The sequence below is a fragment of the Suncus etruscus genome, chromosome 16, assembly GCF_024139225.1.
Source record: "Suncus etruscus isolate mSunEtr1 chromosome 16, mSunEtr1.pri.cur, whole genome shotgun sequence".
Classification (NCBI taxonomy): Eukaryota; Metazoa; Chordata; class Mammalia; order Eulipotyphla; family Soricidae; genus Suncus; species Suncus etruscus.
In genome coordinates this window covers 46,606,970-46,632,120 of record NC_064863.1, presented here as the reverse complement: position 1 = coordinate 46,632,120, position 25,151 = coordinate 46,606,970, and the positions used below count along the sequence as shown (strand labels likewise).

General features: G+C 37.9%; 1 protein-coding gene across 1 annotated transcript in view; it reads right to left on the bottom strand.

The window, feature by feature from the left end:
• CEP135 (centrosomal protein 135) overlaps nucleotides 1-25,151 on the bottom strand; it is a 64,819-nt gene that overhangs the window by 128 nt on the left and 39,540 nt on the right. Inside the window, exons 12-23 of the mRNA XM_049789959.1 lie at nucleotides 24,309-24,452; nucleotides 16,688-16,765; nucleotides 12,656-12,804; nucleotides 11,645-11,760; nucleotides 11,392-11,546; nucleotides 8,459-8,514; nucleotides 7,477-7,645; nucleotides 5,872-5,982; nucleotides 5,430-5,615; nucleotides 4,533-4,742; nucleotides 3,541-3,743; nucleotides 2,678-2,782 (exon numbers count right to left, since the gene is read on the bottom strand). Coding sequence (XP_049645916.1) covers nucleotides 2,678-2,782; nucleotides 3,541-3,743; nucleotides 4,533-4,742; nucleotides 5,430-5,615; nucleotides 5,872-5,982; nucleotides 7,477-7,645; nucleotides 8,459-8,514; nucleotides 11,392-11,546; nucleotides 11,645-11,760; nucleotides 12,656-12,804; nucleotides 16,688-16,765; nucleotides 24,309-24,452 — 1,682 coding nt within the window. The remainder of the gene's footprint in view (nucleotides 1-2,677; nucleotides 2,783-3,540; nucleotides 3,744-4,532; nucleotides 4,743-5,429; nucleotides 5,616-5,871; nucleotides 5,983-7,476; nucleotides 7,646-8,458; nucleotides 8,515-11,391; nucleotides 11,547-11,644; nucleotides 11,761-12,655; nucleotides 12,805-16,687; nucleotides 16,766-24,308; nucleotides 24,453-25,151) is intronic.

The following is a 25,151-nucleotide window of genomic DNA, read 5'->3' as shown; positions in this document are numbered from 1 at the left end:
GAAAACATCAAAGAGCCATTTTAAAAAACCCAAAATCAGTATACAAATATAAAGTGCCACCACCAGTTGTTGAATAATATTTTACTGAATGTTTTTTACAAATTAACTAATGCTTGATCCTAGGTCTTGTATGATTTTTAAAGTAGAGAATGACAGATTTCTACTAAGAATATAGACTATAAAACTGTTCAGAGCTAGGATGCAGGTGGTAGAGTACATGCCTTGCATGTGGCAAGGCCCCAGGTTTGATCCCTGGTACCATGTATCTTGACTTTAGCTATGCCAAGTGAGTCCCCCACCACACATTTTTTGTAAAAATGAAGCAAAAAAAGATGGTTTAAGGCTCTAGGACCTTGTCCATAGGGTCACTCCAGTGATGATGTATTTTCAAGGTCAGTTAGTATTCTCCTTTGCTCTTCTTCCCATCTCCTCTTGTACATTAATCTACCCCCTTCCTTCTTACTTCCAGAATATAATGAAGTAATTCAGTGTTTCTTATGTGTTCTTTCCCTACATCTCAGTCTGCCCACAGAGAATGGGGACCATATTATCATCTCATGTACAAGCTATTCAATCTCTCACCTACATCTTTACTTTCCTGAGTTTTTTAGCATCCGGATTTCTAGCTAGTTCAGTATTTTACAAAACTTGTTTTCACTATGAATCCCCTAAATTTTTTAAGATACTCCCCCAATTATATCCTAACCTAAGAAATGTGCATACATGTACACGGTTTATAGACCATGGCATTTGGAAGGCGACAAACTATCATAATATCTCAACTTTTTTGGCTTTCTCTTATCCCCTCGAGAACCAATTTTTGTCCCCTGGTGGGAGTATAACTGCCCTTCTCACAAGGCATGACTCATCTGGATGGTCAAGTATAGTAACAGCATGGGCAGCTGTTTCCATGGTCTAGGTTTCTATGAACAAGGGAAAAGGAAGGAGCCAGGAGTGAGCTCAAGGGACTGGATCACATACTCTGCACACAGAAGCCCCTGGCAGGGCTTGGTCCTCTAAATATCACCAACGTATGATCTTCAAGCACCCCTGAGTCCAACCAGAGCAGAAAGTAAAAGAATATGACAGATTTATAATACTACGCCAGATATTTCCAAACTTATTTAGTCTCTGGCGCCTCCATTTTTAGAAAAAATAAATGTAACCAATGTTTATCCATTCTTTGAGCCAATAAACAAAGCGGGCCTCAAATATACATGGTGCTACTACTACCCCACCTGCTGTTCCAGCAAACACAGAGGTGAAGTATCACTCACTGTAAGAAAGAATGAGTTGGGCTCTCGAGAGAGGTGAATTAGGGGCCTTAGAGAAAAAAAAGATATTAAGATATAGTGGCTGGAGTGACAGCACAGTGGCAGGGCATTTGCCTTGCATGTGGCTGATGTGGGAAAAACCTGGGTTCGATCCTCAGCATCCCATATGGTCTCCCGAGCCTGCCAGAGTGACTTCTGAGTGCAGAGCCAGGAGTAATCCCTGAGCACTGCTGGGTGTAGCAATAAATAAATAAATAAATAAATAAATAAATAAATAAATAAATAAATAAGATATAAAAATATCAGGGGCTGGAGAGAATACAGGAAATAGGTGTGGGGCAAGAGGGTGGTTAAGGCGCTTGCCTTGGATATAGTTGACCCTGATTCGATCCCCAGCACTGAAGTATCCCCAAAACATCTCCAGGAACAGACCCTGAGCACCGCCAGGTGTGGCCCAAAAAATGGGAGAAAAAAAAAGGAAGAAGAAAAGGAGATCATTACACGTGTACTGCTTAGCACATTTAGAAACCAGAAACTGACACCTCTGTTTTCATGGCTCAGTTATTGAAATATATGAATTTTAAACAGCATATAACTAAAAATCATTGGTGAAAATGACTGAATTATAAAACTTAAAAAATGACTTTGTAATATAAAACAAACTCGGGAGTGTCACTGTTGATAGTATTCATATATGCTAGGAAAGTAATTGAGGATAGTAATGACAATAAATTTGCAAATTAAATTTCAATACTGTTAAATAGCTCTCCTTATTAAAGCAATTCTCATTGCTGTTTGTAACACTTTATTTTCTAAAAATAAGGGAAATGAACCAACATGTTTGTCCATCAAAAAAAAAAATGATGAAACTATAGGGAATATCTAATAGGTTTGGGATCACAGGCTTTCTAAACTTAAGATATTTGTTTGGGTTTTTAGATTTAGTTCTGTTACATACTATCAGTGACTTGGGTTTACTTTAATATATACATCAGAAGTCATGGGTTCAGTTAATCAGACATATAGAAGGGAATCTAGTACCTTCATTAATGGTACCTATGATAATCACTTGTATGATTACTTGTATTTAGAGTTTTCTGCTGGGAATCTTGGCGAATCCTTATTAGTTTATTGATTCCCTTACTACAGCCTCTGAAATGATGACCCAAATTTCTTGCACGAAAAGTTTTATCCTAACATTTATACAACAAACATTTGTTAATTTATTGATGACATATCAACTTGCACAGTATTTTTTAAATTTTTTTAGTAAAAGTCACCAAAGATTTGCATACTAGATTTTAGATTTGCTAAAATGCTTTGTTAGTTTTAAGACATTCTACCCTTTGTGAAACAGGTTAGGGAAGCAATAAAAACATTCCAATATTAAAGTTGTTTCTTACCGTTCAAATTTTTCAGTTGTAATTTGTCTCTTCATAACATCATGATCTAGTTGTAATTGTGACACTTTAGCTCTCAGCATGGTGTTTTCTCGGCTTTGACTACTCCTGAAAAACAAATACAATAATACATTCTTCACAGAGTCCAGTACTACAGACTTTTGATTTTATTAAGAAATATAAATAGTGGTGGCACAGCACTTTTGCCTTGCATGCAGTAGATCCAGGACAGACCTGAGTTTGATTCCCAACATCCCATATGGTACCTAGAGCCAGGAGCAATTTCTGAATGCAGAGCCAGGAGTAACCCCTGGCAATGCTGGGTGTGACCCAAAATTAAAAAAAAAAAAAAAAGATTAAAAGTGTCCCCATTGGCTCTTCTTGACTCCTGCCTCTGAAAAGAATTACTTCTGATTTCTTTTAAAAACTCATTATTCCACTTGCACTCTTTAACCCTGGCGTTCCTCCCTCTTTCAACAACTCCTAAAAAGTTAGCAATACACTCCTGGAGGTCATCTCATCTTCTCTGCAACTTTTCTAACCACAGCATGAGACATAGCCAACTCCTTCAATTCTGAAATGCCCTCTCTCTCACCAAATCCTCTCAGCATTCCTCACATTCAGAGGCTTTCCTAGTGCTTACCCTTTTGCTTCCATGGGTACTACATCCAGTTGCTGAAGATACACTAACTGGCCTCTTCAAAGACTGTGTCTTCTGAACTGAACTGCTGAGCTCCACAAAGCAGCAGCTACATAAGTATTTTATTTCTGTGCCACCTGTGATACACCCATCCTTCTCTCCCCATGAAATGGGAAATAATTTTTCAACAGCTATTTCCTTGTGTAGGTTGAAGTATGACACTTACAATTTGCTTTCTGAAAGAGTTAACTTCTCTTTAAGTAGCTGGATTTCTGTTTCCTTCTCATGTGAGTTTAACTGAGATTGAAACTCTTTATCTCTGTTTGAAACCAAGAGTGATTCAAGATTTTTAATTGTATGTCTCTCGCTTGACAGCTGTTTCTTTAACAGTTCGGCTTCGGATTTTACACTTTCCAATTCTGCTGTAAGCTATAGGAAAAACAAAGATTATATCAGCACAATTTCATATTTACTCTAAAAAATTATCTGCAGAGCTGTCAGCTCTTTATTTGGGGCAAAAGAAAGATTTTGATCAATTCTTCAAATATAAAATTGAAATCTTATTTTCAAAATAATCTTTGTTCTTTAACACCTATACAACCCTTATATACTTTTTATTGACGCTATCTTGTCAAGAGAAGATCCTCAACATAAAATCCTAACATGTGGCTCTCTTCTCAGAAGGATTAAATACACGTACTCTCACTGCAAAGTAAACCAAGAATGAAGCTTCTTAACGAGCCTGAAAATAAAAATACTCCAAAATGAGTGAAAACAGGAAACATCTTAAGTTTAAAAACAAACTGGATTGTTTAAAGTAAAACCTCAGTTTGGGAAGGGGAAATACCAGTGAACTCATTCTTTAAAATTAAATACAACTTAAATGCTGTTAAGTTTTTATCAGGAAAACTGTTTCATTTACGAACTAATGATCTGTTCAATCAATTTACCTTTAGACAGGAAAAATACTTTGATAAGCTTGAAATTATCATTAGAAAACTCATATTCACTCAAATAGTATTCACTCCCAAACAGAAAGCATCTAAATTTACCACTATGTTTAGCAAAGTATCTAGTAATCACAGCCAGTTGTCAAAATCCTGCAATCAATAGTAACTAATATAGAGAACAACAAATGTATTGGGTAGTGAATGATAAAGTAAAACAAAGAAGGGTTCAATAAAGAATGTCTTAGGAGAGTATCTTTTAACTTCTTACCCTCTCCACCTCAAGATTTTTGGAATTCAATTGCTGGATTGTAAGATCTTTGCCTGAATCAAGCTTAATGCAAAGTTCTCTAAGAGATGCCATATCACTCAATGCTGTTGCTTTCTCACTTTCTTGTCGTCTCAGATCTTCTTCCAATGAAGCCATGGCTTTTGCCATTGACGAGATCTGAGATTCATAAGCATGATGTGCACTTATGTGCTGAAAAAGAAACGAGTATAATGTTAAAGTAATCCAATAAATTCTTCTTATTACAAAAACTATTTTAAGTGAAAAGGACTAGGTGAGGCCGGAATGACAGCACAGCAGTAGGCCATTTGCCTTACATGTGGCTGACCCAGGATGAACCTGGGTTTGATCCCTGGCATCCCATATGGTCCTCCAAGCGAAGATCGCTCTCTGAGCATAGTCAGTATCACTGAGTGTGGCCCAAAAACCAAAAACCAAAAAAGGTACTAGGGTTCTCCAAGTGGTGGTCAGGGGGTCCAACGGCCATTTAATGATACTCAGCAAGCCTATCAACTAAGCTGGAGATTCAGTGCTATGATTTAGCTATGGACAGATGAATGGATAAACAAACCATGGTAGTTCATGGCAGAATTATTTGGAAGATGAAACACTTCTGAAATGGACAGATAGATGAAGTCTGTAAAACGAGGTGAACGAATGATGCTCACAGAAATAAAACTTTAAAAATGACTGAAAAGGCAAATCTGATGTTATACTTTACCAGAATAAAAATAAAGGAGGTAATGGGGTTCCTAAGCAACTTATCAGGATTAACAAAAGGTTAATTTTTCTCAATTATCAATACTTAAGTTCACTTCCAAAGAGACTTGCATGCCTATTTCATGAAAAAAAGTCTTCATAAGTACACGAACATAGTACCTCCTGAATTTCTTTCTCTAGTAGCTCCACTCTTTCTCGGAGGTGTCTCCTCTCAGTGTCAATAGAAAGGAGCTCCAGTCGGACTGAACTGCTCTCTCCCTTAGCTTGATGGGCTTTGACCTCCCAGTCCTCAGCACGGTTATGAAGCATCTGAAATTTATCTAACAAATCTTGATTTTCTTTTTCCTGGTTTAGGGTAATTAAACAGTTTCTGCATTAGTAAATGTCAGTCTCTAAAACACATGCCACATAATCATATACAGATGGAGATATTTTTCTTTCAATTTAGAAGCCACAGTTGTATCTATGACATGTAAGATGGGCAGAAAAATATAAAATGACAATAAGCAAGGCATCCACTCTCATAAACTAATACTAATGCAGGAATTTGGAAAGTATATAGTTTTTAAAGTCTTTCATCCAACCTAAACAGTGCTTTCACCTTAGTAGCCATTAAGCTTTCCCATCGTGACACTTCAGTTATGTACTTATGAACTCGACTCTTCATTTCTTCTTTTTCTTGGATTGCTGCTTCCAATTCCAATGAGATTTGCTAGAAATGAAAAAAAAAAGACAAATCTAAAATGAATGCAATACCTAATGTATTCTAATTTATATTCACATAAATTCCTTTGAACTTAAGGAACAAGAGCAGGAAAATAGCTGTTTCTAGATGTTATTTCACATATCAGCTAATGCTGACTTTTGGTTTTTGGACCTCCCAAGTTGTGTTCATATGGCCAGAAGCCCCACCATAGGCAATTCTCAGGTTGTTGGATAAACTCAAGAGCAATTGGAAGTAATCCTGCTCAGGACCTGTAGTGCTGGGAATATCTGAATCATCTTGGTGGTGCACAGGGCTTCCAAGGCCACACCTGATGATGTTCAGGGCTTCACCTGGCAATGCTTGAGAGACATGGTGGTGAATAGAATTAAACATTTCAAGCATAAGTCCTAACTGCTGTACTACTCTTGGTCCCTAATGTGGACTTCTCAGCCAAACATCACCGTAAGACTCTCACATTAGTCCTGACTGTGTATCTGCTTTTTGTTTTAAGGACTAGCTATGCTCAGGAGTTGCATTTAAAAGTTTTTACACATCATAAATATACTTTATACAAAATAAAACCAAAATTATTATTGTCATTTATGCTTGGATAAATATGTGATGCTGGAACCGAACCACAATCCTTTGCATACAAGGTAAGCCCCTTCACTCCTATACTATACTATCTCTTCAGACCTGCAGCTAACTTTGTTTAGTTTGCTTTGAGGTCACAAGAGGCAATGTTCAGGAGTTATTATTGACTCTACACTCAGAAATTATGCCTAGAAGTATAGGAGGATGATACGGATACCAGAGATTGAACTGGGGGCACATGCAAGGCAAGCATCTTACCCACAGAACTATCTCTTCAGCTCCTAACTTTTTTCCCAGCTTCTAACTTTTAATGAAATATTTAATATAAGTCATTAGATATTTTAAATAAAATTCTTTAATATACTAGGACAAAGTTACTATCAGAATTAAGCCATTTAGTCTTAATAATTTTATAGATATATCTCTTCTAAACCACTGGAAAGTAAGAATAATTAAATCACAGGTCTCTAAAACTGTTTGCCCTGGGAATGATGCTCAGGTCCTCACCCAATGGAATGACAGATTGCTACTACAGAAAACAGCAAGTTCGCAGCTTCATAACATGGTTGCATTCATTAACATCATATACAGTTTAAGCTTCAAATTTTCTTAACAATCTTCTTAAGAGCTTTTAAAAATGCTAATATCTTTGAATATGCCTAACAACACAGCTGAGGGCCAGCCCAGTCCTATGACAATGACACCAGGACCATGTCTGAGCTTAGGACCCAAGCTTGGCTATTTTATGATTCTAGTGTGCCATCATCCTGGAAAACCACCAAAATACAGCATTACTCTAAACCACATTACCATTAAACTTTAAAAATGTATTTGGAGCATTAAATTTGATCAAATAGCAAATATACTATACAATTAATAAAGCTTCAATATACGCTGTGCTCATACTTGGTTTTCTCTTGCCATTGTAGCCAGATCTTCTTGTAATCTTCTGTTTTCCTGATAAGAAACTTCTTTACATCTTCCAGCATCATCAAGTTCTTTGTGACTTGTATCAAGCTGGCGCCGAAGGCTGTTTATCTCACAATCTCGATTAGTTAAGGATTCCTTTACTTGGCTGTTATATGAGTGATGTGGAAATAAAAAAAGAGAAAGTTTTCTGCATTTGGTTTTTTACAAAAAAAAAAAACATTATCCTCTGATTCAAGTATACTAAAAATACAATAAATTATTAATGACTGTCATTAGGACACTAATTAAAAAGGTATAGCAAATCTTTCAGAAATCAACCATTATATGCACACAAAGTTAAAAAGATAATGTTCCAACAGTAAAACCTTGAAGAGTTAGGAGTAAAACAATAAATTGGCAAATATCTAAGCTCCCCTCCCCCAGTGATATTTTTCTATAAGTACAAAATGTAGCATTTTGCAAGTGTTCAAGACAGGCTTAGATGTATAAGAAATTAATATGTTTTGATAATTAGGGCACAAATTGGGTACTTGAAGTAGAAAGGGCAAGAAAATATATAGCAGAATTACTAATGAGATAACACATGTTAGAGGGAAGGGAAGATAAAGATAACAATTTAACACAACACTGAGCTAATTTTGCCAATTATTGGCAAAATTAAAAAAACTGTTATAAGGGCCCGGAGAGATAGCACAGCGCGTTTGCCTTGCAAGCAACCAATCCAGGACCAAAGGTGGTTGGTTCGAATCCCGATGTCCCATATGGTCCCCCGTGCCTGCCAGGAGCTATTTCTGAGCAGACAGCCAGGAGTAACCCCTGAGCACTGCTGGGTGTGGCCAAAAAAAAAAAAAAAAAACAACAAAAAAAACTGTTATAAAATTTTCTAGTTGCTAGGTTGCAAAATATTTGAATTCACTGAAAATTGCTTAAAAGGCATACCATTTCACTGATTACTTACCTTAGAGAAGATTCATACTCCGAGATTGTTACCGTCATCTGAGCAATAACTTTTTCCTAAGGAAATTTTAAAAAAAGATTCTAAACCATTCACATAGAAAAAATTTAAATTTATACAATTGCATTTATACAGTTCAAAACCAAGTATGTAAATTGTATTATAAAAGTTAAGGTCCAAGTAACTTTGATTTTCATGGCCTCATTATGCTTGACATATTGGCCTTTTTTGACTTGCCCTATGGACTTATCTTCAGAAAGTGTGTTATTTTTTGAAGCCAGTTTTATTTTTAAACACCACACCTACACCCCTTATTTTATTTCCCTCCACTCCTCTTCTTTTACTTCAGGTAAGCTTAATTCATCTGTCACTGTGTACTGATATTTTTGTTTACTCATTAATTTTATATCCTTATATTACAGACATAGTTGAAACCACCCAATATTTGTCCTTCCCCAGCTGAATAATATTCCATTGTATAAATGTTTCACATTATCTTCATCCAACATCTATGATAGAAATTTCAGATGCATCCATAATATTTTGTATATGCACTTTAGTTAACATGAGTGGACATAATATTTTGTTAATGTTTCCCTATTCTTCTGAATGAAATCCCAATGTGGTATTTCTGGATCATATGGTAGCTCTATTTTTAGATTCTTGAGGATGCTCAACTATTTTTCAAAATTGCTGTATCCATAGCAAACCCTTTATCTCCAAACCATCTCCAACACATGGTACCACTTTGCCCATTTGTGTGAAGTGATATCTTCTTGTGGTAAACTGCATTGCCCTCATAATCAGTGAAAAATTTTTTAATATATCTACTTGCCATCTGTACATTCTCTTTAGATAAATGTATATTCAAATTTTCAGTCTAAGTGTTGACTGGGTTGCTTTATTTTATTTTGTTGTCATTGTAAAGTTGTGAGTACTTTATAGACCTTGGATAATATCCATCAGATGTATAATGTAAAAATATCTTCACCTATAGGTTGTCTCCATTCTATACACATTTTCTTTTACTATACAAAAGCTTTTAATTTCATGTGTCTCAACTGCTCACTTTTTGTTTGTTATATGGTTTTTTGGGGGGGTTGGGGGGGAATCTGGCTGTGCTCAGGAAATGTTCCTGCCTTTGGCTCTGGCTTAAGAATGGCTCCTGGGTCGGAAAGATAGCATGGAGGTAGGGCATTTGTCTTGCATGCAGAAGGACGGTGGTTCATATCTTGGCATCCCATATGGTCCCCGGAGTCTGCCAGGAGTGATTTCTGAGCACAGAGCCAGGAGTAACCCCTGAGCACTGCTGAGTGTGACCCAAAAACAAAACAAAACAACAACAAAGAAAAAGAATGACTCCTTAGGCATATGTGCCTAAGGGAACATATGCAGTACCAAAGATTTGAACCAGGATCTTGGCCACTACAGCTGCATGCAGGGCAAGTGCCTTACCATCGTAATCTCTTAAGCCTCTCAATTATTTATTTTTATATTTTAACTTTCTTGTTGGGGTCAAGACGTAAGAAGTATCTCTAACGTCAATATGACAATGTCATGAGCATTTCACTTATATAAATTCTGGTCTGAAAATTGTACTGACATCCTTAATCACTTTGAAATTATTTATTTATATTTATTATTTGCTATTTGAAATTATTTATTATATTATGCATATGGGTTGGTTAAGTATTCTAGTTTCATTCTTACGAGTGTAGATATCCACCATCATTTGCTCAAGAGACTTCTGTCTGCAGCATGATCTATATCTTTTGTTATATAAAATATGTGACAGTGACAGTCACATTGGGGCCAGTGATAGTGCAGAGGGTAGGGAACTTGCACTGCATGTGGCAAAACTCAGTTCATTCCTGGCATCATATGCAGTCACTCAAGTCTGCCAGAAATAACTCCTGAGTGCAGAGCCAGGAGTAACACTTGAGCATCAATAAGTATGGTCCTAATAGCTCCCAACCCAGGTAAAATAGTGTGAGATTTTATCTCCAATTTTATTAATCCATGTATGTTTTTACTCCAATTCTATAGTTTTAATAGCCGTATATTTATATATTGAGGCCACATAATCTTGTGCTCCTATTTTTCTTTTTCTTCTAAGGATTACAGCTATTTGAAGTATCTTATGTTCCATATAAGCCATAGTACTTCCTTAAAACGTATCAATGAATTTTGACTGCATTAAATCTATATATTGTTTTCGGTAAAATGGACAAGTTGACTACATGAATTCTCCCATTCACGAAAATGGAATGTTTTTCAAGTCTTAATGCTTTGTTCTGTCTTTTAATGGTAATTCAAAGTTATCTTAAAGTTCTTAAGATTTATCTATTTTGCTGTTTATTCCTAAATATTTATTCTTCTGGACACAATTGTGAATGGGAATGTTTTCTTAAGTTCTTCAGATTCACTGTTTATATACAAAATGCTACACACTTATATATAACAATTTTGCTATACTCATTGTTCCTAATGGCTTGCTAATGGAGTTTTCTGGGTTTTCTATATATATTATGTAAATTATAATACTTCCATTTATCTTCTAATATGGACTTCTTTGCTATTGAAACATCTAATACTAATTTAAGTAGAAGTGAAGATAATGGATAGCAATGTCTTACTCCTAATTTTAAAGAAAAAGATTTCAGGGCCTGGAAAGATAGCACAACGGTGTTTGCCTTGCAAGCAGCTGATCCAGGACCAAAGGTGGTTGGTTCGAATCCCGGTGTCCCATATGGTCCCCCGTGCCTGCCAGAAGCTATTTCTGAGCAGACAGCCAGGAGTAACCCCTGAGCACCGCCAGGTGTGACCCCCCCCCCCCAAAAAAAAAGAAAGAAAAAAAAAGAAAAAGATTTCAAGTAACTGCATTTAGAAATGACCTTTCTATTCAGATTCTAGAAGATGCTATTTGAGAAACATACTTTATTAGCTAGATTTTCTTGCAACTTCGCAATCTTTTCTGTCTTTTCATCTACAGTCTCCTGAAGATAGTCCTTTTCTTTATCAATAGCACCAATGGTCTTTTTCATTACATGAGCCTCCTCATTCTGTGAAGTCATCTGAAGGTGTAGCTGACCTAGAAATAAAAAGTAAAGTATATTAGGCAAAGTAGCCTAGTGCTAAAAAAAAAACAAAAACAAAAACAAAAAAACCCAGTATATAAAAACCACATACTTATTTTTTCTTCGAGTGCTCTAATTTGCATTTGAGCTGATTCAAGTTCACTTCTTTTGATGGAGAGTCGGTGCTGATAATCATCAAGTGACCGCTGCAGTTGCTCATTTACTATCCTAAAGAATTAGAAGGAAAAAGCAAATGGTTCTTCTTACATCTGGCAAAGATAATTTTTGAGGAGAGTGGTCTTCCAAGTGCTCAGAGACCCAGAGACCATATCTGATAATACTAAGTCAGCCAAGCAGGATAGCTCCAGGCTAGGCCCAAAGACAGAGTTGCTCAGGCACCAGAAGCCATAGAAACTGCTATCTGGGAGGGTCCCCAAGGCATAGGTAGTTGAGGAGTTGCAAGGTTTGAACTTAGTATGCACCCTTTTGAGCCTCCAGAGGGCCAGAGATAGCTCAAAGAAGTGGAATAGTGCTATGTTCTATTCCTGGCATCAATTCTCTCCCAGCCTGAACAGATCTGCACTGTAAGCTGGGTCTGCTTCCATAAGGGCCAAGTGAAAGTGAACCTCAGGTACCCTGAGCACCACCAAGTTAAGAATCTCTACAGATCATTGCAAATCCTTACTCTTCAGAACTGTCATATGATTCTGTTACAAGAACCATTTTGGGAATAATTACTCAAAGACACAGTGAACAAGATATAGTTGTGTTTTTGGGTTTTTTTTTTTTATTTTGACCAAAGTGGATTACAAATCTTTCACAGTAATTTTTTAGGCACACAGTGATATTGAATTAGGGGCACTCCCACCACCAATGTTGTCCTCCCTTCACCCCTGTTCCCAGCATGCATCCCACATCCCCCTCCTTTAACTCTCAGGTTGCTAGTATAAGTGGTTCCCTCTGTGTCAGTTTTACCAAATTAGAAACACATTCTAGGACTTTCAATACACTCTCACCCATGGGGCAGGGGAGGTGGCTAAAAGGATGGTACAATACTGGAAGTCTGGGCACCACCCCTGACCACCAGTGGGGATGGCCCCAAAACCCAAACCAATAAACTTACCTGAGTGTGTTCATTTCTGTTTTCTGGTGTGAGTCGCCACTCATGTGGATAAATTTATGAGCATGGAAATTTGTTTTGTGCTCTAATGACTCCATTGTTTCTTTCATCACTAACAATTTAGTTTTTAATTCACATATTTCATTTTCAAGCTATAATTTAAAATGCAAAATTAATAGGTACAAGGTTTTGGTTTTGTTTCCTTTAAGCATTCTTTACTATAAAAGCAAGCTGAACACAAATTAGACATATTTCAAAAAATACTTAAAAAAAATCATGACTACAGGGGCTGGTGTGGTGGCGCAGTGGTAGGGCATTTGCCTTGCATGCGGTTGACCCAGGACGGACTGTGGTTTGATCCCCCAGTGTCCCATATAGTCCCTCAAGCCAGGAGTGATTTCTGAGTGCATAGCCAGGAGTAACCCCTGAGCATCACCAGGTATGGCCCCCAAACTAAAAAAATAAATAAATAAAATCTTGAGTACAGTTTAGACTTTAGGTATCAAAAATGGATATACTATATTTATTATTTCCTCAATGTCAATGAGATTAAAAATACAAAAAAGAATTCATGTGTGAAAGTAATAAGAACATAAACCATTAGCAGAGCAAAAATTTTGAGAATTTTCTAGAAGCATTAGAAAGTCACAACTGTATTGGGGGCCGGAGAGATAGCATGGAGGTAAGGCGTTTGCCTTTCATGCAGGAGGTCATCGGTTCGAATCCCAGCGCCCCATATGGTCCCCCGTGCCTGCCAGGAGCAATTTCTGAGCCTGGAGCCAGGAAAAACCCCTGAGCGCTGCCGGGTGTGACCCAAAAAATCAAAAAAAAAAAAAAAAAAAAGAAAGTCACAACCGAATTAAAAAAAAAAATCAAGAACAAAAAACACTGTGATCCAAACACAAAATGAGTATGATAAATGAAGAAATATATACTCTTTCCTGGAATGCATAAAACATAATCTGAGATATAACAATATGCCATGCATGGAAACATATACTAGATTTTTAACACATTTCTTCAAATAATTTTAAGTTCAATGAAATATCCTAACATTTCTTTCTTTTTTTTTAAATATGAGTGACTTATATTTCACTCTAAAATGCATTCGGGGGGAGGGAAACAGGAAAAAAGAATGCCCGACTTGCCTTATGAGGACCAAAATAAAAAGAGGAAGCTCCTAGAATTGAAACTGTCCACAAAGAACTGGACAATTCCACATAGAAATGGATAAGTGAATTTATAAAGTGAACTGAATTACAAACATGAACATAGGTGATCCCCAACAGATTGCAGAAATGGAGCAGCACCACATTGTCATGATTTTGCAGTTAACCCCAGAACTCTGGAGCATACTAAGGCACCCCTCCTTCCCACCAAAACCTATCCAACAAAACATATACAAATGTAAAGTGAGAAAATGGAGCAATTAGGGAGGTCAAAAGAAGATAAATGGGGCCGGAGCAGTGACGCAGATGATAGGGCATTTGCCTTGCATGCGCTAACCTAGGAGGGACCTCGGTTCGATCCCCCAGCACCCCATATGGTCCCCCAAGCCAGGAAAGATTTCTGAGCGCATCGCCAGGAGTAACTCCTGAGTGTCACAGAGTGTGTTCCAAAAACAAAAAACAAAATACAGACAAACAAATAAAGAGGATAAATTCTTTAAAAATAGATTGATTTGTTTGGGGCTGGAGAGATAGCACAGCGGTAAGGCCTTTGCCTTGCATGCGGCCAACACAGGAACAGACTCCAGTTTGATTCCCGGCATTCCATATGGTCCCGAGCCTGTCAGGAGAGATTTCTGAGCACAGAGCCAGGAGTAACCCTTGAGCATTGCAGGTGTGATCCAAAATCAAAAAAAAAAAAAAAAAAAAAGATGTGTTTTATTTTATATATAAAATATTTTAGATAAAATGTTTAATTTAAGAACAAGAAATAATAGTTATAAGTCTTATAAATAGGAACAATAGATGGACTATATGTACTATTTTTTTATTCCACTAGAAAATGTTAAGAGTCACAGTAAAGGGTAAAGAAAGCTACAGACTTCACACTTATGAGGACATCAAGAAAAGCAAAGAAAACAAGAATGCAGGGCCATTAGCAAAAGCACAGTGGGTAAGGCATTTGCCTTGCATGCAGCCAATCTGGGTTTAAACCCCAGCATCCCATATGGTTCCCCAAACCTGCCAGGAGTAATTTTTGAGTACAGAGCCAGGAGTACCCTGAGTGCACAGGGTGTGGCCCGAAAATAAAACAAACAAACAAAAAAACCCCAACAGTTAAAGAATTACTTCAATAACCCATGGAGGACAAAAAGTAGAGAGAATAGTGACTCAGGTAGAAAAAGGCACAATTTAAAGCCAAGTTTCTGAAACTAGAAACTGAGATTTGTGGAAGTTGACCTGTGCTTCATGCATGGAAGGATATTTAACAGCAAGCAACAACTTCTACCTAATAGACAGAGAAATACCTTTTCCATTACTTGCACAACCAAAAATTCTTGAGGAAGAAGTTGTCTTACTCTAAATCAGGGGTCTCAAACTCAATTTACCTGGGGGCCACAAGAGGCAAAGTCGGGGTGATCCTTGAGTGCAAAGTCAAAGTGCAAGCCTTGAACATTGGGGGGTGTGACCCAAACAACTAAAACAAAACAAAACAAAACAAGATTCCTCTAGGGCCCGGGAGGGCAGCAAACAGCCTTCGGGCTGCGAGTTTGAGACCCCTGCTCTAAATCATCCTTTACCCATCTAAAGTGACAACAGCACGAAGCCAGACTTCCCCGAAGGGCAACACAGAGGCACACTATGGTATGTTGGCGCAAGAGCAGAATGGAAGGACATTGGTGGAGATTATTTATCGGGACCCTCATAACTCAAATAGTTCCCACCTCTTTCTAGAAATTTCTCTTGAAAATAAAGAATATAGGGGTTGGAGCGGTGGTGCAGTGGTAGGGCGTTTGCCTTGCACATGGCTGACCTAGGATGGACCGCAGTTCAATCCCCTAGCATCCTATATGATCCCTCAAGCCAGGAGCCATTTCTAAGAGCGTAGCCAAGAGTAACCCCTAAGTGTCACCGGGTGTGGGCCCAAAACAACAACAACAAAAAAAAAAAAAAAAAAAAAAGAAAATGAATATATAATTAAAATTTTTAAATCAATAAAGTCAAAAGGAAATCTCTTAGAAAACAAAAATTAAAAAAAAAACACATGAGGCCTTTAAAGTAGTCTAAGACCACTAACTGGAAGTTCCAGAGAGACAAAAATAGAAGCGCATAGGAAATTACACAAGAAACTGATAACTTATGGTAAAGAAATCTTTAAAATTTTTATTTTGGTTTTAGTGACAAATTGGTGATGCTTAGGCATTACTCCCAGCTCTGTACTCTCAGGAATCATGCTTTATGAGCTTGAGAGACCTTAGAGGATGCTGGGGACCAAACCTGGGTCAGTGGTATGCAAGAAAAATACCCTACCTGCTGAACAATTGCTCTGGCCCCATCTGTAACTTATTTTCTTACAAGAGCAAATAAGCAGGATTGCTAACACTAATTGATGCTTATAACATGTTGATTATTTTCCTAAGTTCTTCACACATATTTTATCTTCATAATATTCCTCAGAAGCAAATACAAGTACTATTCCTATTTTTAAACACTAAAACTAAAAAATGAAAAGTTTAAGTAACCTGGCATATAAAAAATAGTTGGCAGAAATGGATTTGAATCCAAGTAGGCAGCCTTCAGAGTATCTTTTCTTAACCATTATACATTTTCTCTCAAATAGTATTTAAAAAATATTTTTGGGAGGCCACACCCAGCAGTGCTTAGGGATTATTCCTGTTTCTACACTCGAGAATTACTCCTTGTTGGTTAAGAAGACCATATAGGGTATTGGGAATTGAAACTGGAATGGTAATGTGTACCCACAGCCTCTAACCCTCATATTTTTAATATTTAATACTAACAGTATATTGAAAATAAAACTGAAAGTCACACAACATACTATGCCCCAACTCAGTTTTATAAATACCTGGTGATTAGCAACTGTCAAATGCTCAACAGTTTTCTCTAACTCTGATTTTCCGTAATGACTCATTTCCTGGAAATTCTGAAAGAAAAATTTAAAGATTCTTATTCATATCAGATAAGATGATCAGCTAAGAAAACAAAGTTAAATATATAATGCTATTTTGTTTGTTTGCTTTTGTGTCACACTTGGCAGCGCTCAGGGGCTACTCCTGGCAGGCTCAGCGGACCATATGGGATGCAGCATTCGAACCACTGTCCGTCCTGGATTGGCTGCTTGCAAGGCAAACACCCTACTGCTGTGCTATTTCTCCGGCCCCATAATGCTATTTTTTTTTTTTTTTAAGAAGGAAGGGGTTTGGGCTACAATGGTGGTGCTCAGAGGACCATATGAGATGCCGGGGATCAAAACCAGGTCAGCCACGTGCAGTCATATGCCCTATCTGCTGTGCTACTGCTCTGGCCCCAGTGCTATTTTTAAAAAATACAGAGAAGTTTCAGAAAACTAATTTTGAATAATATATAAAAATAATTAAAAATAAGGCTTTGGGTTTAAAATAAAGGATAACTATGTTTCCATCTTCTAGTGCTCTAATTCTCTGTGTGTGTAACAAAACACACAGTTAGTAACAGGTTCATTTATGCAACAGTTTAATTCCCCAGACTTCAAATGGAAAAGAAGACATAGAGAACAATTTTTACAAATTGGCTATTTTCTGTAAACTGCTTTATGAAACTACAGCACTGGAAAAAAAAAAAAGAAAGAAAGATAGAGTCAGGGGCTGGAGAGATAGCATGGACTTAAAGCGTTTGCCTTGCATGCAGAAGGTCAATGGTTCAAATCCCAGCATCCCATATGGTCCCCCATGCTGCCAGGAACGATTTCTGAGCAGAGAGCCAGAAGTAACCCCTGAGCGCTGCCAGGTGTGACCCAAGAAACCAAAAAAAAAAACAAAAAAAAAACAAAAAAAAAAAACCCAAGAAATATAGAGTCAATTCACTGGTGTAAATACAAGCAAATAAAAACGCTGAGAGTATTTCTTCACAAGAAAGGGGTAAGAGGAACCAAATGTAAAGAAACACGATGAGAACAACAACAACAACAACAACAACAACAACAACAAAAATATAGGGTAATGCAAAAGACCAGAGTTTTAAGCACAGTGGAAATAGCAGCACTATTTTTTACTTACTCTATCTTTCCCAACCATACTGATAAAAACTGTATTACCTGAGAGCTTTCCTAGTAAACATTCATACTTTTATCTAGTTAGTCATTATTTAAGACATCTGATGTATGGATTGCATGTTTGGTTGAAAGGGTCACTATACTGTTATTCTAAGAATGAATGATTTGATTCATTCATCAAGTCATTCCACCAGTAATGAGAAATGGTAAGTTAAATGGTAAGGGTAGTAAGTTAAATGGATAGCTTTGACTTTAAAGATACTATAGCTAGAGAGAGAGAAGACATAACTCAAGAGGCCAAAATAAAATCCATGAATATTCTGTTATGAAAAGGAAACTTATGCCAACATATGAAGAAATCTAGAGTCAAGGGTTGATTTCTTGTCTGATGAAATGATGTTTATCTATCTCAAAAGGAGATGGAGGGTAGGCAGGGTCTGGGGAAAATCAGGGAAAAGAATTTAAGACACTGAAGTAGACAAGGACCATTCATAGACATTCTTGAAAAGTTTGTGAATTTTAGATACAAAAAGATGGAGTCAGACAAATCTTAAAAAGATAACTGACTTCATTGTGCAATATGGATTTAAGTGGGGGCAAGACTCAACTCAAGAAACACAGGTGAGGACCAAAGCAATAGTAAGTGGGTAGGGCATTTGCCTTGTATGGGGCCAAGCTGGGTTCGATCCCCAACCTTCAGATGGTGCCCTGAGCTTGCCAGGAGTAATTTCTGAGTAGAGAGCCATGAGTAAAGTCCAGCCAGATGTGGCCCCAAAACAAAAACAAACAAAAACAAACCCTGGGAGCTGAAACAATAATAGAACAGTGAGTAGGGTGTTTGCTTTGCACAAGGCCTACTTGGGTTCAATCCCTGATATCTCATATGGTCTCCTGAGTTTACCAATAGTAATTTCTGAGTACAAGAGCCAGGAATAACCCTTGGGCACTGCCAGGTGTGGCCCAAAACAAAACAAATAAAAAACAAGGACAGGTGAGAGAAAATGGCCAGAACAGAATGACAGTGAGGGGATGAAAGAAATAGATTTCTGAGAAACTAAAATGAGCTCAGCTCCTTTGACTTTATCATCTGGTGATCCTGGTAAAGATTATTCAAACTCACTGTAACTTAGACATCATCTGTAAACCTTACTTATTCAAAGGCTACTGTGAAACCTCTTAAGACAGTCAGTCTCTTTGAACAGAGCACTTAGACCAGATCCTCCTAGATGGGGAAGAGCTTAATAAATACTATATATTAAAGTGGCAGCAGCATCAATAAAGCTTGGCAATTAAAAATATAAGTTTTCGCTGGAGAGATAGAACAGCGGCATTTGCCTTGCAAGCAGCCAGCCGATCCAGGACCAAAGGTGGTTGGTTCGAATCCCGGTGTCCCATATGGTCCCCTGTGCCTGCCAGGAGCTATTTCTGAGCAGACAGCCAGGAGTAACCCTGAGCAACGCCGGGTGTGGCCCAAAAACAAACAAACAAAAACAAACAAACAAACAAAAATATATAAGTTTTCGGGCCAGAGAGATAGCACAGCAGTGTTTGCCTTGCAAGCAGCTGACCTAGGACCTCAGGAGGTTGGTTTGGTCCCATATGGTCTCCCGTGCCTGCCAGGAGCTATTTCTGAGCAGATAGCCAGGAGTAACCCCTGAGTGCTGCCAAGTGTGGCCAAAAACCAAAACAAACAAACAAACAAACAAGCTTTCAGAGAAAGGAGTCAATGATGAATGACAAAGTGGACAAGCAGATGGAAAATGGAATAGCAAGCAACTACCAGAGGAGGTAGTAGGCTCTCTTTTATTAAGTAAAAGATTTGGGACCTGAGTGATATTATAGTGAATAGGGCATTTAATAGGTTCAATCCTCAACATCCCATATTGTTTCACAAGAACTGTCAGGAATGATCCCTTGAATGTAGAGCCAGGAATAACCCCTGAGCACTACCAGATGTGCCAAAAACAAACAAACAAACAAACAAACAAACCCAAAAAACCCCCTGTAAACTCATAACATTCATTTTCTAAAACAGAAATTGTAATATGAATGTCACTTTCCCCAAGTTTTCGGTGCTACTGCATTTTTTTATTCCTATTTTTAATTCCTTAGTCATTTCAATGAATATTGAAAGGGATAAATCAGTTTGTGTTAAAAAGCTGCCAAATGACAGAGGTTTTCCACTTGGTAATTTTAACACTTATTTTAATTGAATTTTAATACAAAAACACTTCCTGGAAGACAATATTCCACAATAACCTTTAAAAAACTAGTCTAGGGGCCTGGAGAGATAGCACAGCGGTGTCTGCCTTGCAAGCAGCCGATCCAGGACCAAAGGTGGTTGGTTCGAATCCAGGTGTCCCATATGGTCCCCTGTGCCTGCCAGGAGCTATTTCTGAGCAGACAGCCAGGAGCACCGCTGGGTGTGGCCCAAAAACCAACAACAACAACAACAACAACAACAACTAGTCTAGGGCTGCTCTCAAAGGTCTCTGGGGGACCCTACAGTCCTCAGAGAAGCGAAACATATATACCAGACCACTTACCTATCTGCCTGGCCTTAGGAGCATTCTTGAACTGAATTATTAGGGTAAAACATTAACCAAAAATTTGTAACAAAAAAGCAATCTTTATAATGCTTAAGTACTCTTATTCCTGAATTCAGCCACTGATTTTAAAACATAAACTTAATATCATTTTTTTTTGTTATTGTTGTTTTGTTTTGTTTTTCTTTTCTTTTTTTTTTCATATTTTTTTTATTTTAATTATGACAACAAAGATGTAAAGAAGAGGACAGGGTAAAGTTACAGTGGAAGCCCAATCACCCATAAACAGCATTCTCGGTAGTCCCATCGATGATGTCCCAGCCTTGAACTTTCAGCCAAAGAGCATTTAGAAAAACAAAACTGAACCCATGTACAGTACAATTACTTGTCCCTCAGATCCCCAGTTGTAGTACATACTATTTCTTAGCAGCACACAATATAATCTATAGACATTATACTTATGTAGCTCCTTAAACATTGAGGGCAAAGTACATTTCTCTAGTTCCATGTACATACTACCTAGTTTAAGTTAACCTCAAAAGTTTTAGTGGCTTGTTTTTCTTAAGGGTTGGAGTCAAGGGAACATAGTAAAAAATGGTATTCAAGTGGCATTTGTTTGCATAGGCCCACCAAAACATAAGGGACATGGAAAGACAAATTATGGTCTAAATACAAGGAGACCCTAACCCTGAAGTTTCCTGGCACAGGATTGACTCTAGGCTCCAGGCAAATTAGTTTGTTCAATTCAAGTCATCCTCTGTAGTGGCAATACACCTCCATTCCTCACATAGTCTCTGTTGTTGGTATCATGCTTCTGTATTAAAGATCCTGGAGTCTGCATGTCCCATATTGCAGTCAGGATGGTGCATAGCATCCTCTCGTTTCACCTCCCACTTAAGGGGCACTAGAGAGAACCATGTCCTGTAGAGCAGGTCATTGTTGCTATCAAGTCTTCTCGGTGGAAACGGAAGTCTCTTTATAAGAGGTCGATGTCAGACCCTTGGTAGTGTCTTTCCTGGTAGAGGACTGCTTCCCGCTGTTGTTCTAAAAGACCTTGGATGTTTCGTAGATAGCTTGCCTGGTTCCGGCGTGTATGGAGGATGCCCATTCTTCTGAAGCCTGTGCCAGTTCATTATATCAATGTTCAGGGTGTAAGGTACATTGTACTGAGATTTATTAGATAAGAACTTATCTGTATGTATTTTTTTTCCCATTTTAATGTGTCTATGCAAACAAGGATCAATGCCATGGGGCATTATTGGTGCATCTAAAGGCAATAGGGACAAGACCAGAAATTTCCATGACATAGTTCAATCATAGGCATCAAACTGAGGGACAGTTCCACCAACAATCCTTACTTAACAGCTTACAAAGAAAAGATAAGATGAAAAGTGAATAGAAACATCATGGTAGAAGAATATATACAGAGTTACATCAGTTAAAGAAAATACCCATAAAATATTCAAAAGATATGTGTTCAATTTGTGTCCTTCTAAATAGTTCTGGAATTTGTTAGATATACTGTATGTCTTAGATTAGAGATAAGAACTATGTGTTACTGAAGTTAAAGAAGGGTAAATCGGGGGTACTGAAGGTTGGAAGGAGCAAATGTTCGAGCGGGGGCGCTAGCCCCCGCGCGGTTTGCAAAATGTAGACTGGTATGAGATTACCAGTGACAAACTGATATAGCTGAGCCCCTCTCTGCCACCCACCAGATCCAGCTCCACCCCCTAAGCCCAACCCTAGGCCAGTGTCCCGGTCCGGCCTGGGGGTGGGGAAAAACCCAGAGTGCCCTGTCAGCTCCTCCCAGAAACCCACCTGGAGATCCGGAGGAATGGGGGAGAGGGAGGTCGTGTGACCCAATTGCGGACCCCCCTGACCCTGGGCTGGACTTAAAGGCCGCTGGCCCATGAGGGGTCTGCCAGCTGGCCGTCCATGCCGGCTAAAATCTTGCTCCGGGAAGGGAGAGAGACCTCCCAAGCCCGAAGTTCAGGGACTGGAGCCCCCCCCCCCCGGCCAGCTTAATATCATTTTTATAAGTAAACTATGAATTCTAATAAAATTAATAGCTAATACTGAGTTCTTTAATTTGCTCAGCACTGTTATGCACTTTGTGTGTATAACATGATTGTATGAAAATTATAAAAGAAATCATAAGTATATATCAAAAAGATACTTCTATGTTTACACTCTATGTTTCAAAAGACACATTAATACATTAATAAAAAGACAACCCATTAAAGGGGGAACTTTTTGAAAATCATGTATCAAGTAAAGGTTTGCACTAAGAATATATAAAGAAAATAAAAGAATATATAAAAAATGTTTAAATTTGAAAAGCATAAAACAGAAAATTGCTTTAAGAAAGGTAAAAATAGGGGCTGGAGCAATAGTACAGCGGGTAGGTACTTGCCTTGCGTGTGGCTAACTTGGGCAGGGTCTGATCCCTAACATCCCATAAATCCCTTGAGCACTGCCAGAACTGATTCCTGAGTGCATAGCCAAGAGTAGCCTGAGTATCAATGGATGTGGCCAAAAACCACACAACATGCCCCACCAAAAAAACAAACAAACAAAAAACAATAAGAAAAGTACAAGCAATCCTAAGGAGAAGGGTAGAGGTAGTTGGGGGTGATGGAAGATATCACATGCTGAACTTTAAAATGTTACTATAGCAGCTGGAGAGATACTAGAGTGGTAGGGCATTTGCCTTGCATGCGGCTGACCCAGGACGGACGTAGGTTCGATCCCCGGTGTCCCATATGGTTCCCCAAGCCAGGAATGATTTTGAGCGCATAGCCAGGGGTAACTCCTGAGCTGAGTCACCGGGTGTGGCCCAAAAAACAAACAAACAAACAAAAAAAGTTTCTCATTTATCAATACATTATCTTCTTTATAAAATTTTTACCAAACCAAAAACCACTCCATTTCCATTAAATGAGAAACTTTCTATTGAGATCAGAGGTTGGCTCTTTTCCACAAAGAACTAGATAATATATATTTTAGGCTTTATGGGACATCTAATTTCTTTACTTCATTTTCTTTCTTTTTGTTTTTGGGTCATCCTGGCATTGCATGGGGGCTACTCCTGGTTCTATGCTGGAGAAGACAGTGGGAGTTGGTGGCAGGGATCAAATCTGTGGCTCCTGCATACAAAGTGAGCACTCTGTAGAGCTCTCTCTCTCTCTCTCCAGCCTAACATCCAGTTTCTGTTTAGCCATTCAATTTTGCCACTGCAGCACAAAAGAAAAAGTACAAAAAAACATGTAGACAAGAGTGTTAGAGTAAAATAATAATCAATAGGTATTGAATTTCAAATTTTTCATGTATCATGAAATTTTTTTGACACTTTTGGGGGGGGGCACTTGGTAGTGCTCAGGGCTTACTTTTGGCTCTGTTCTGACCACATTGCTCAGGATCAAAGCAGGGTGGGCCACAAGCAAAGTAAGCACCCTGTCCTCCATAGTAATATTTATTGGAACTAAACTAGGAAGTCCAATAAAAATAATGGTTAATACTGAATTATGTAATCCTGTACATAATTCCACCTTAAAAAAAAAAAGCCCCTAGCATCCAGGACACATAAAACACTAAGGTCTCATTTAGCTTCACATTCTTAAGAGTAACTTCACAAGGAAAGCAAAGATAGCTTATAACTTTTCAAAAATAAGTCCATCTTTTTTTTTTTTTTTTTTTGTTTTTGGGCCACACCCGGTAACGCTCAGGGGTTACTCCTGGCTATGTGCTCAGAAGTTGCTCCTGGCTTGGGGGACCATATGGGACACCGGGGGATCGAACCGCGGTCTGTCCAAGGCTAGCGCAAGCAAGGCAGGCGCACCTTACCTTTAGCGCCACCGCCCGGCCCCAAATAAGTCCATCTTAATACTTACTTTAAACTTTCCTTTTAAAGCTTCATTCTCAGCCATAACTCTTCTTAGATCAGATATTGCAAGTTCTTTTTCCTTTTCCATAAGACTAACAATATCCTGGGAAACTGGGGTGGATTGTCTTAGTACAGATAATTCTTCCTGAGCCTTAAAAGATGTAATATAAATAACACTTAGGATATATGCTCCCACAATAAAAAAATATTAAATTAAATAAACACATGCTACCTAAGCTCTCTTTCCCAAATCCCTACAAAATAAGTAAAGAATTACAACAATAGTAAATAAAAGTAAAGGAGATGGAGAGAAGTGAAAATCTGCTAACAGATGGCAACTAATAAGTTAATCCAAGAAAAATGAAATCTAAGTCATAAATGTGAAAAGGACAGAAGCAGATCAATTTACATGGCATATTTTCCAAAATGTTAACAGCTTTTCTACCTTAACCTTTTAATCTGCATCCCCTTCTCAGTGTCATGAATTAACAGTAGGATTTCAAGAAAAATTAGTACAAAAACAAATTTAGTAAAGAACCCTATGCTTTGTTCTGATTCACTTTAACCTTTAAAAAGCGAGGGTTTATAATTGGCCAACCTTACAGAATTTTTTCACTAGAGGCACGTCCTTAATTTCTCTTCTATCCAAATAGTAGATATCACCATTTGATAAATATACTCCACAAATCTGAACACAAAATATAGCTTGGCTCAAAGTCAGGCTGAGACCTGTCACCAGTAATTTCAGAAGAAGGAAATTATCTCTGACATGACACACAGGTTGGAAAAGAGAAAGAGTACTTATGGAATATAACAAGTCTTTTCTTTAGGATCACAAGATGATAGCAGA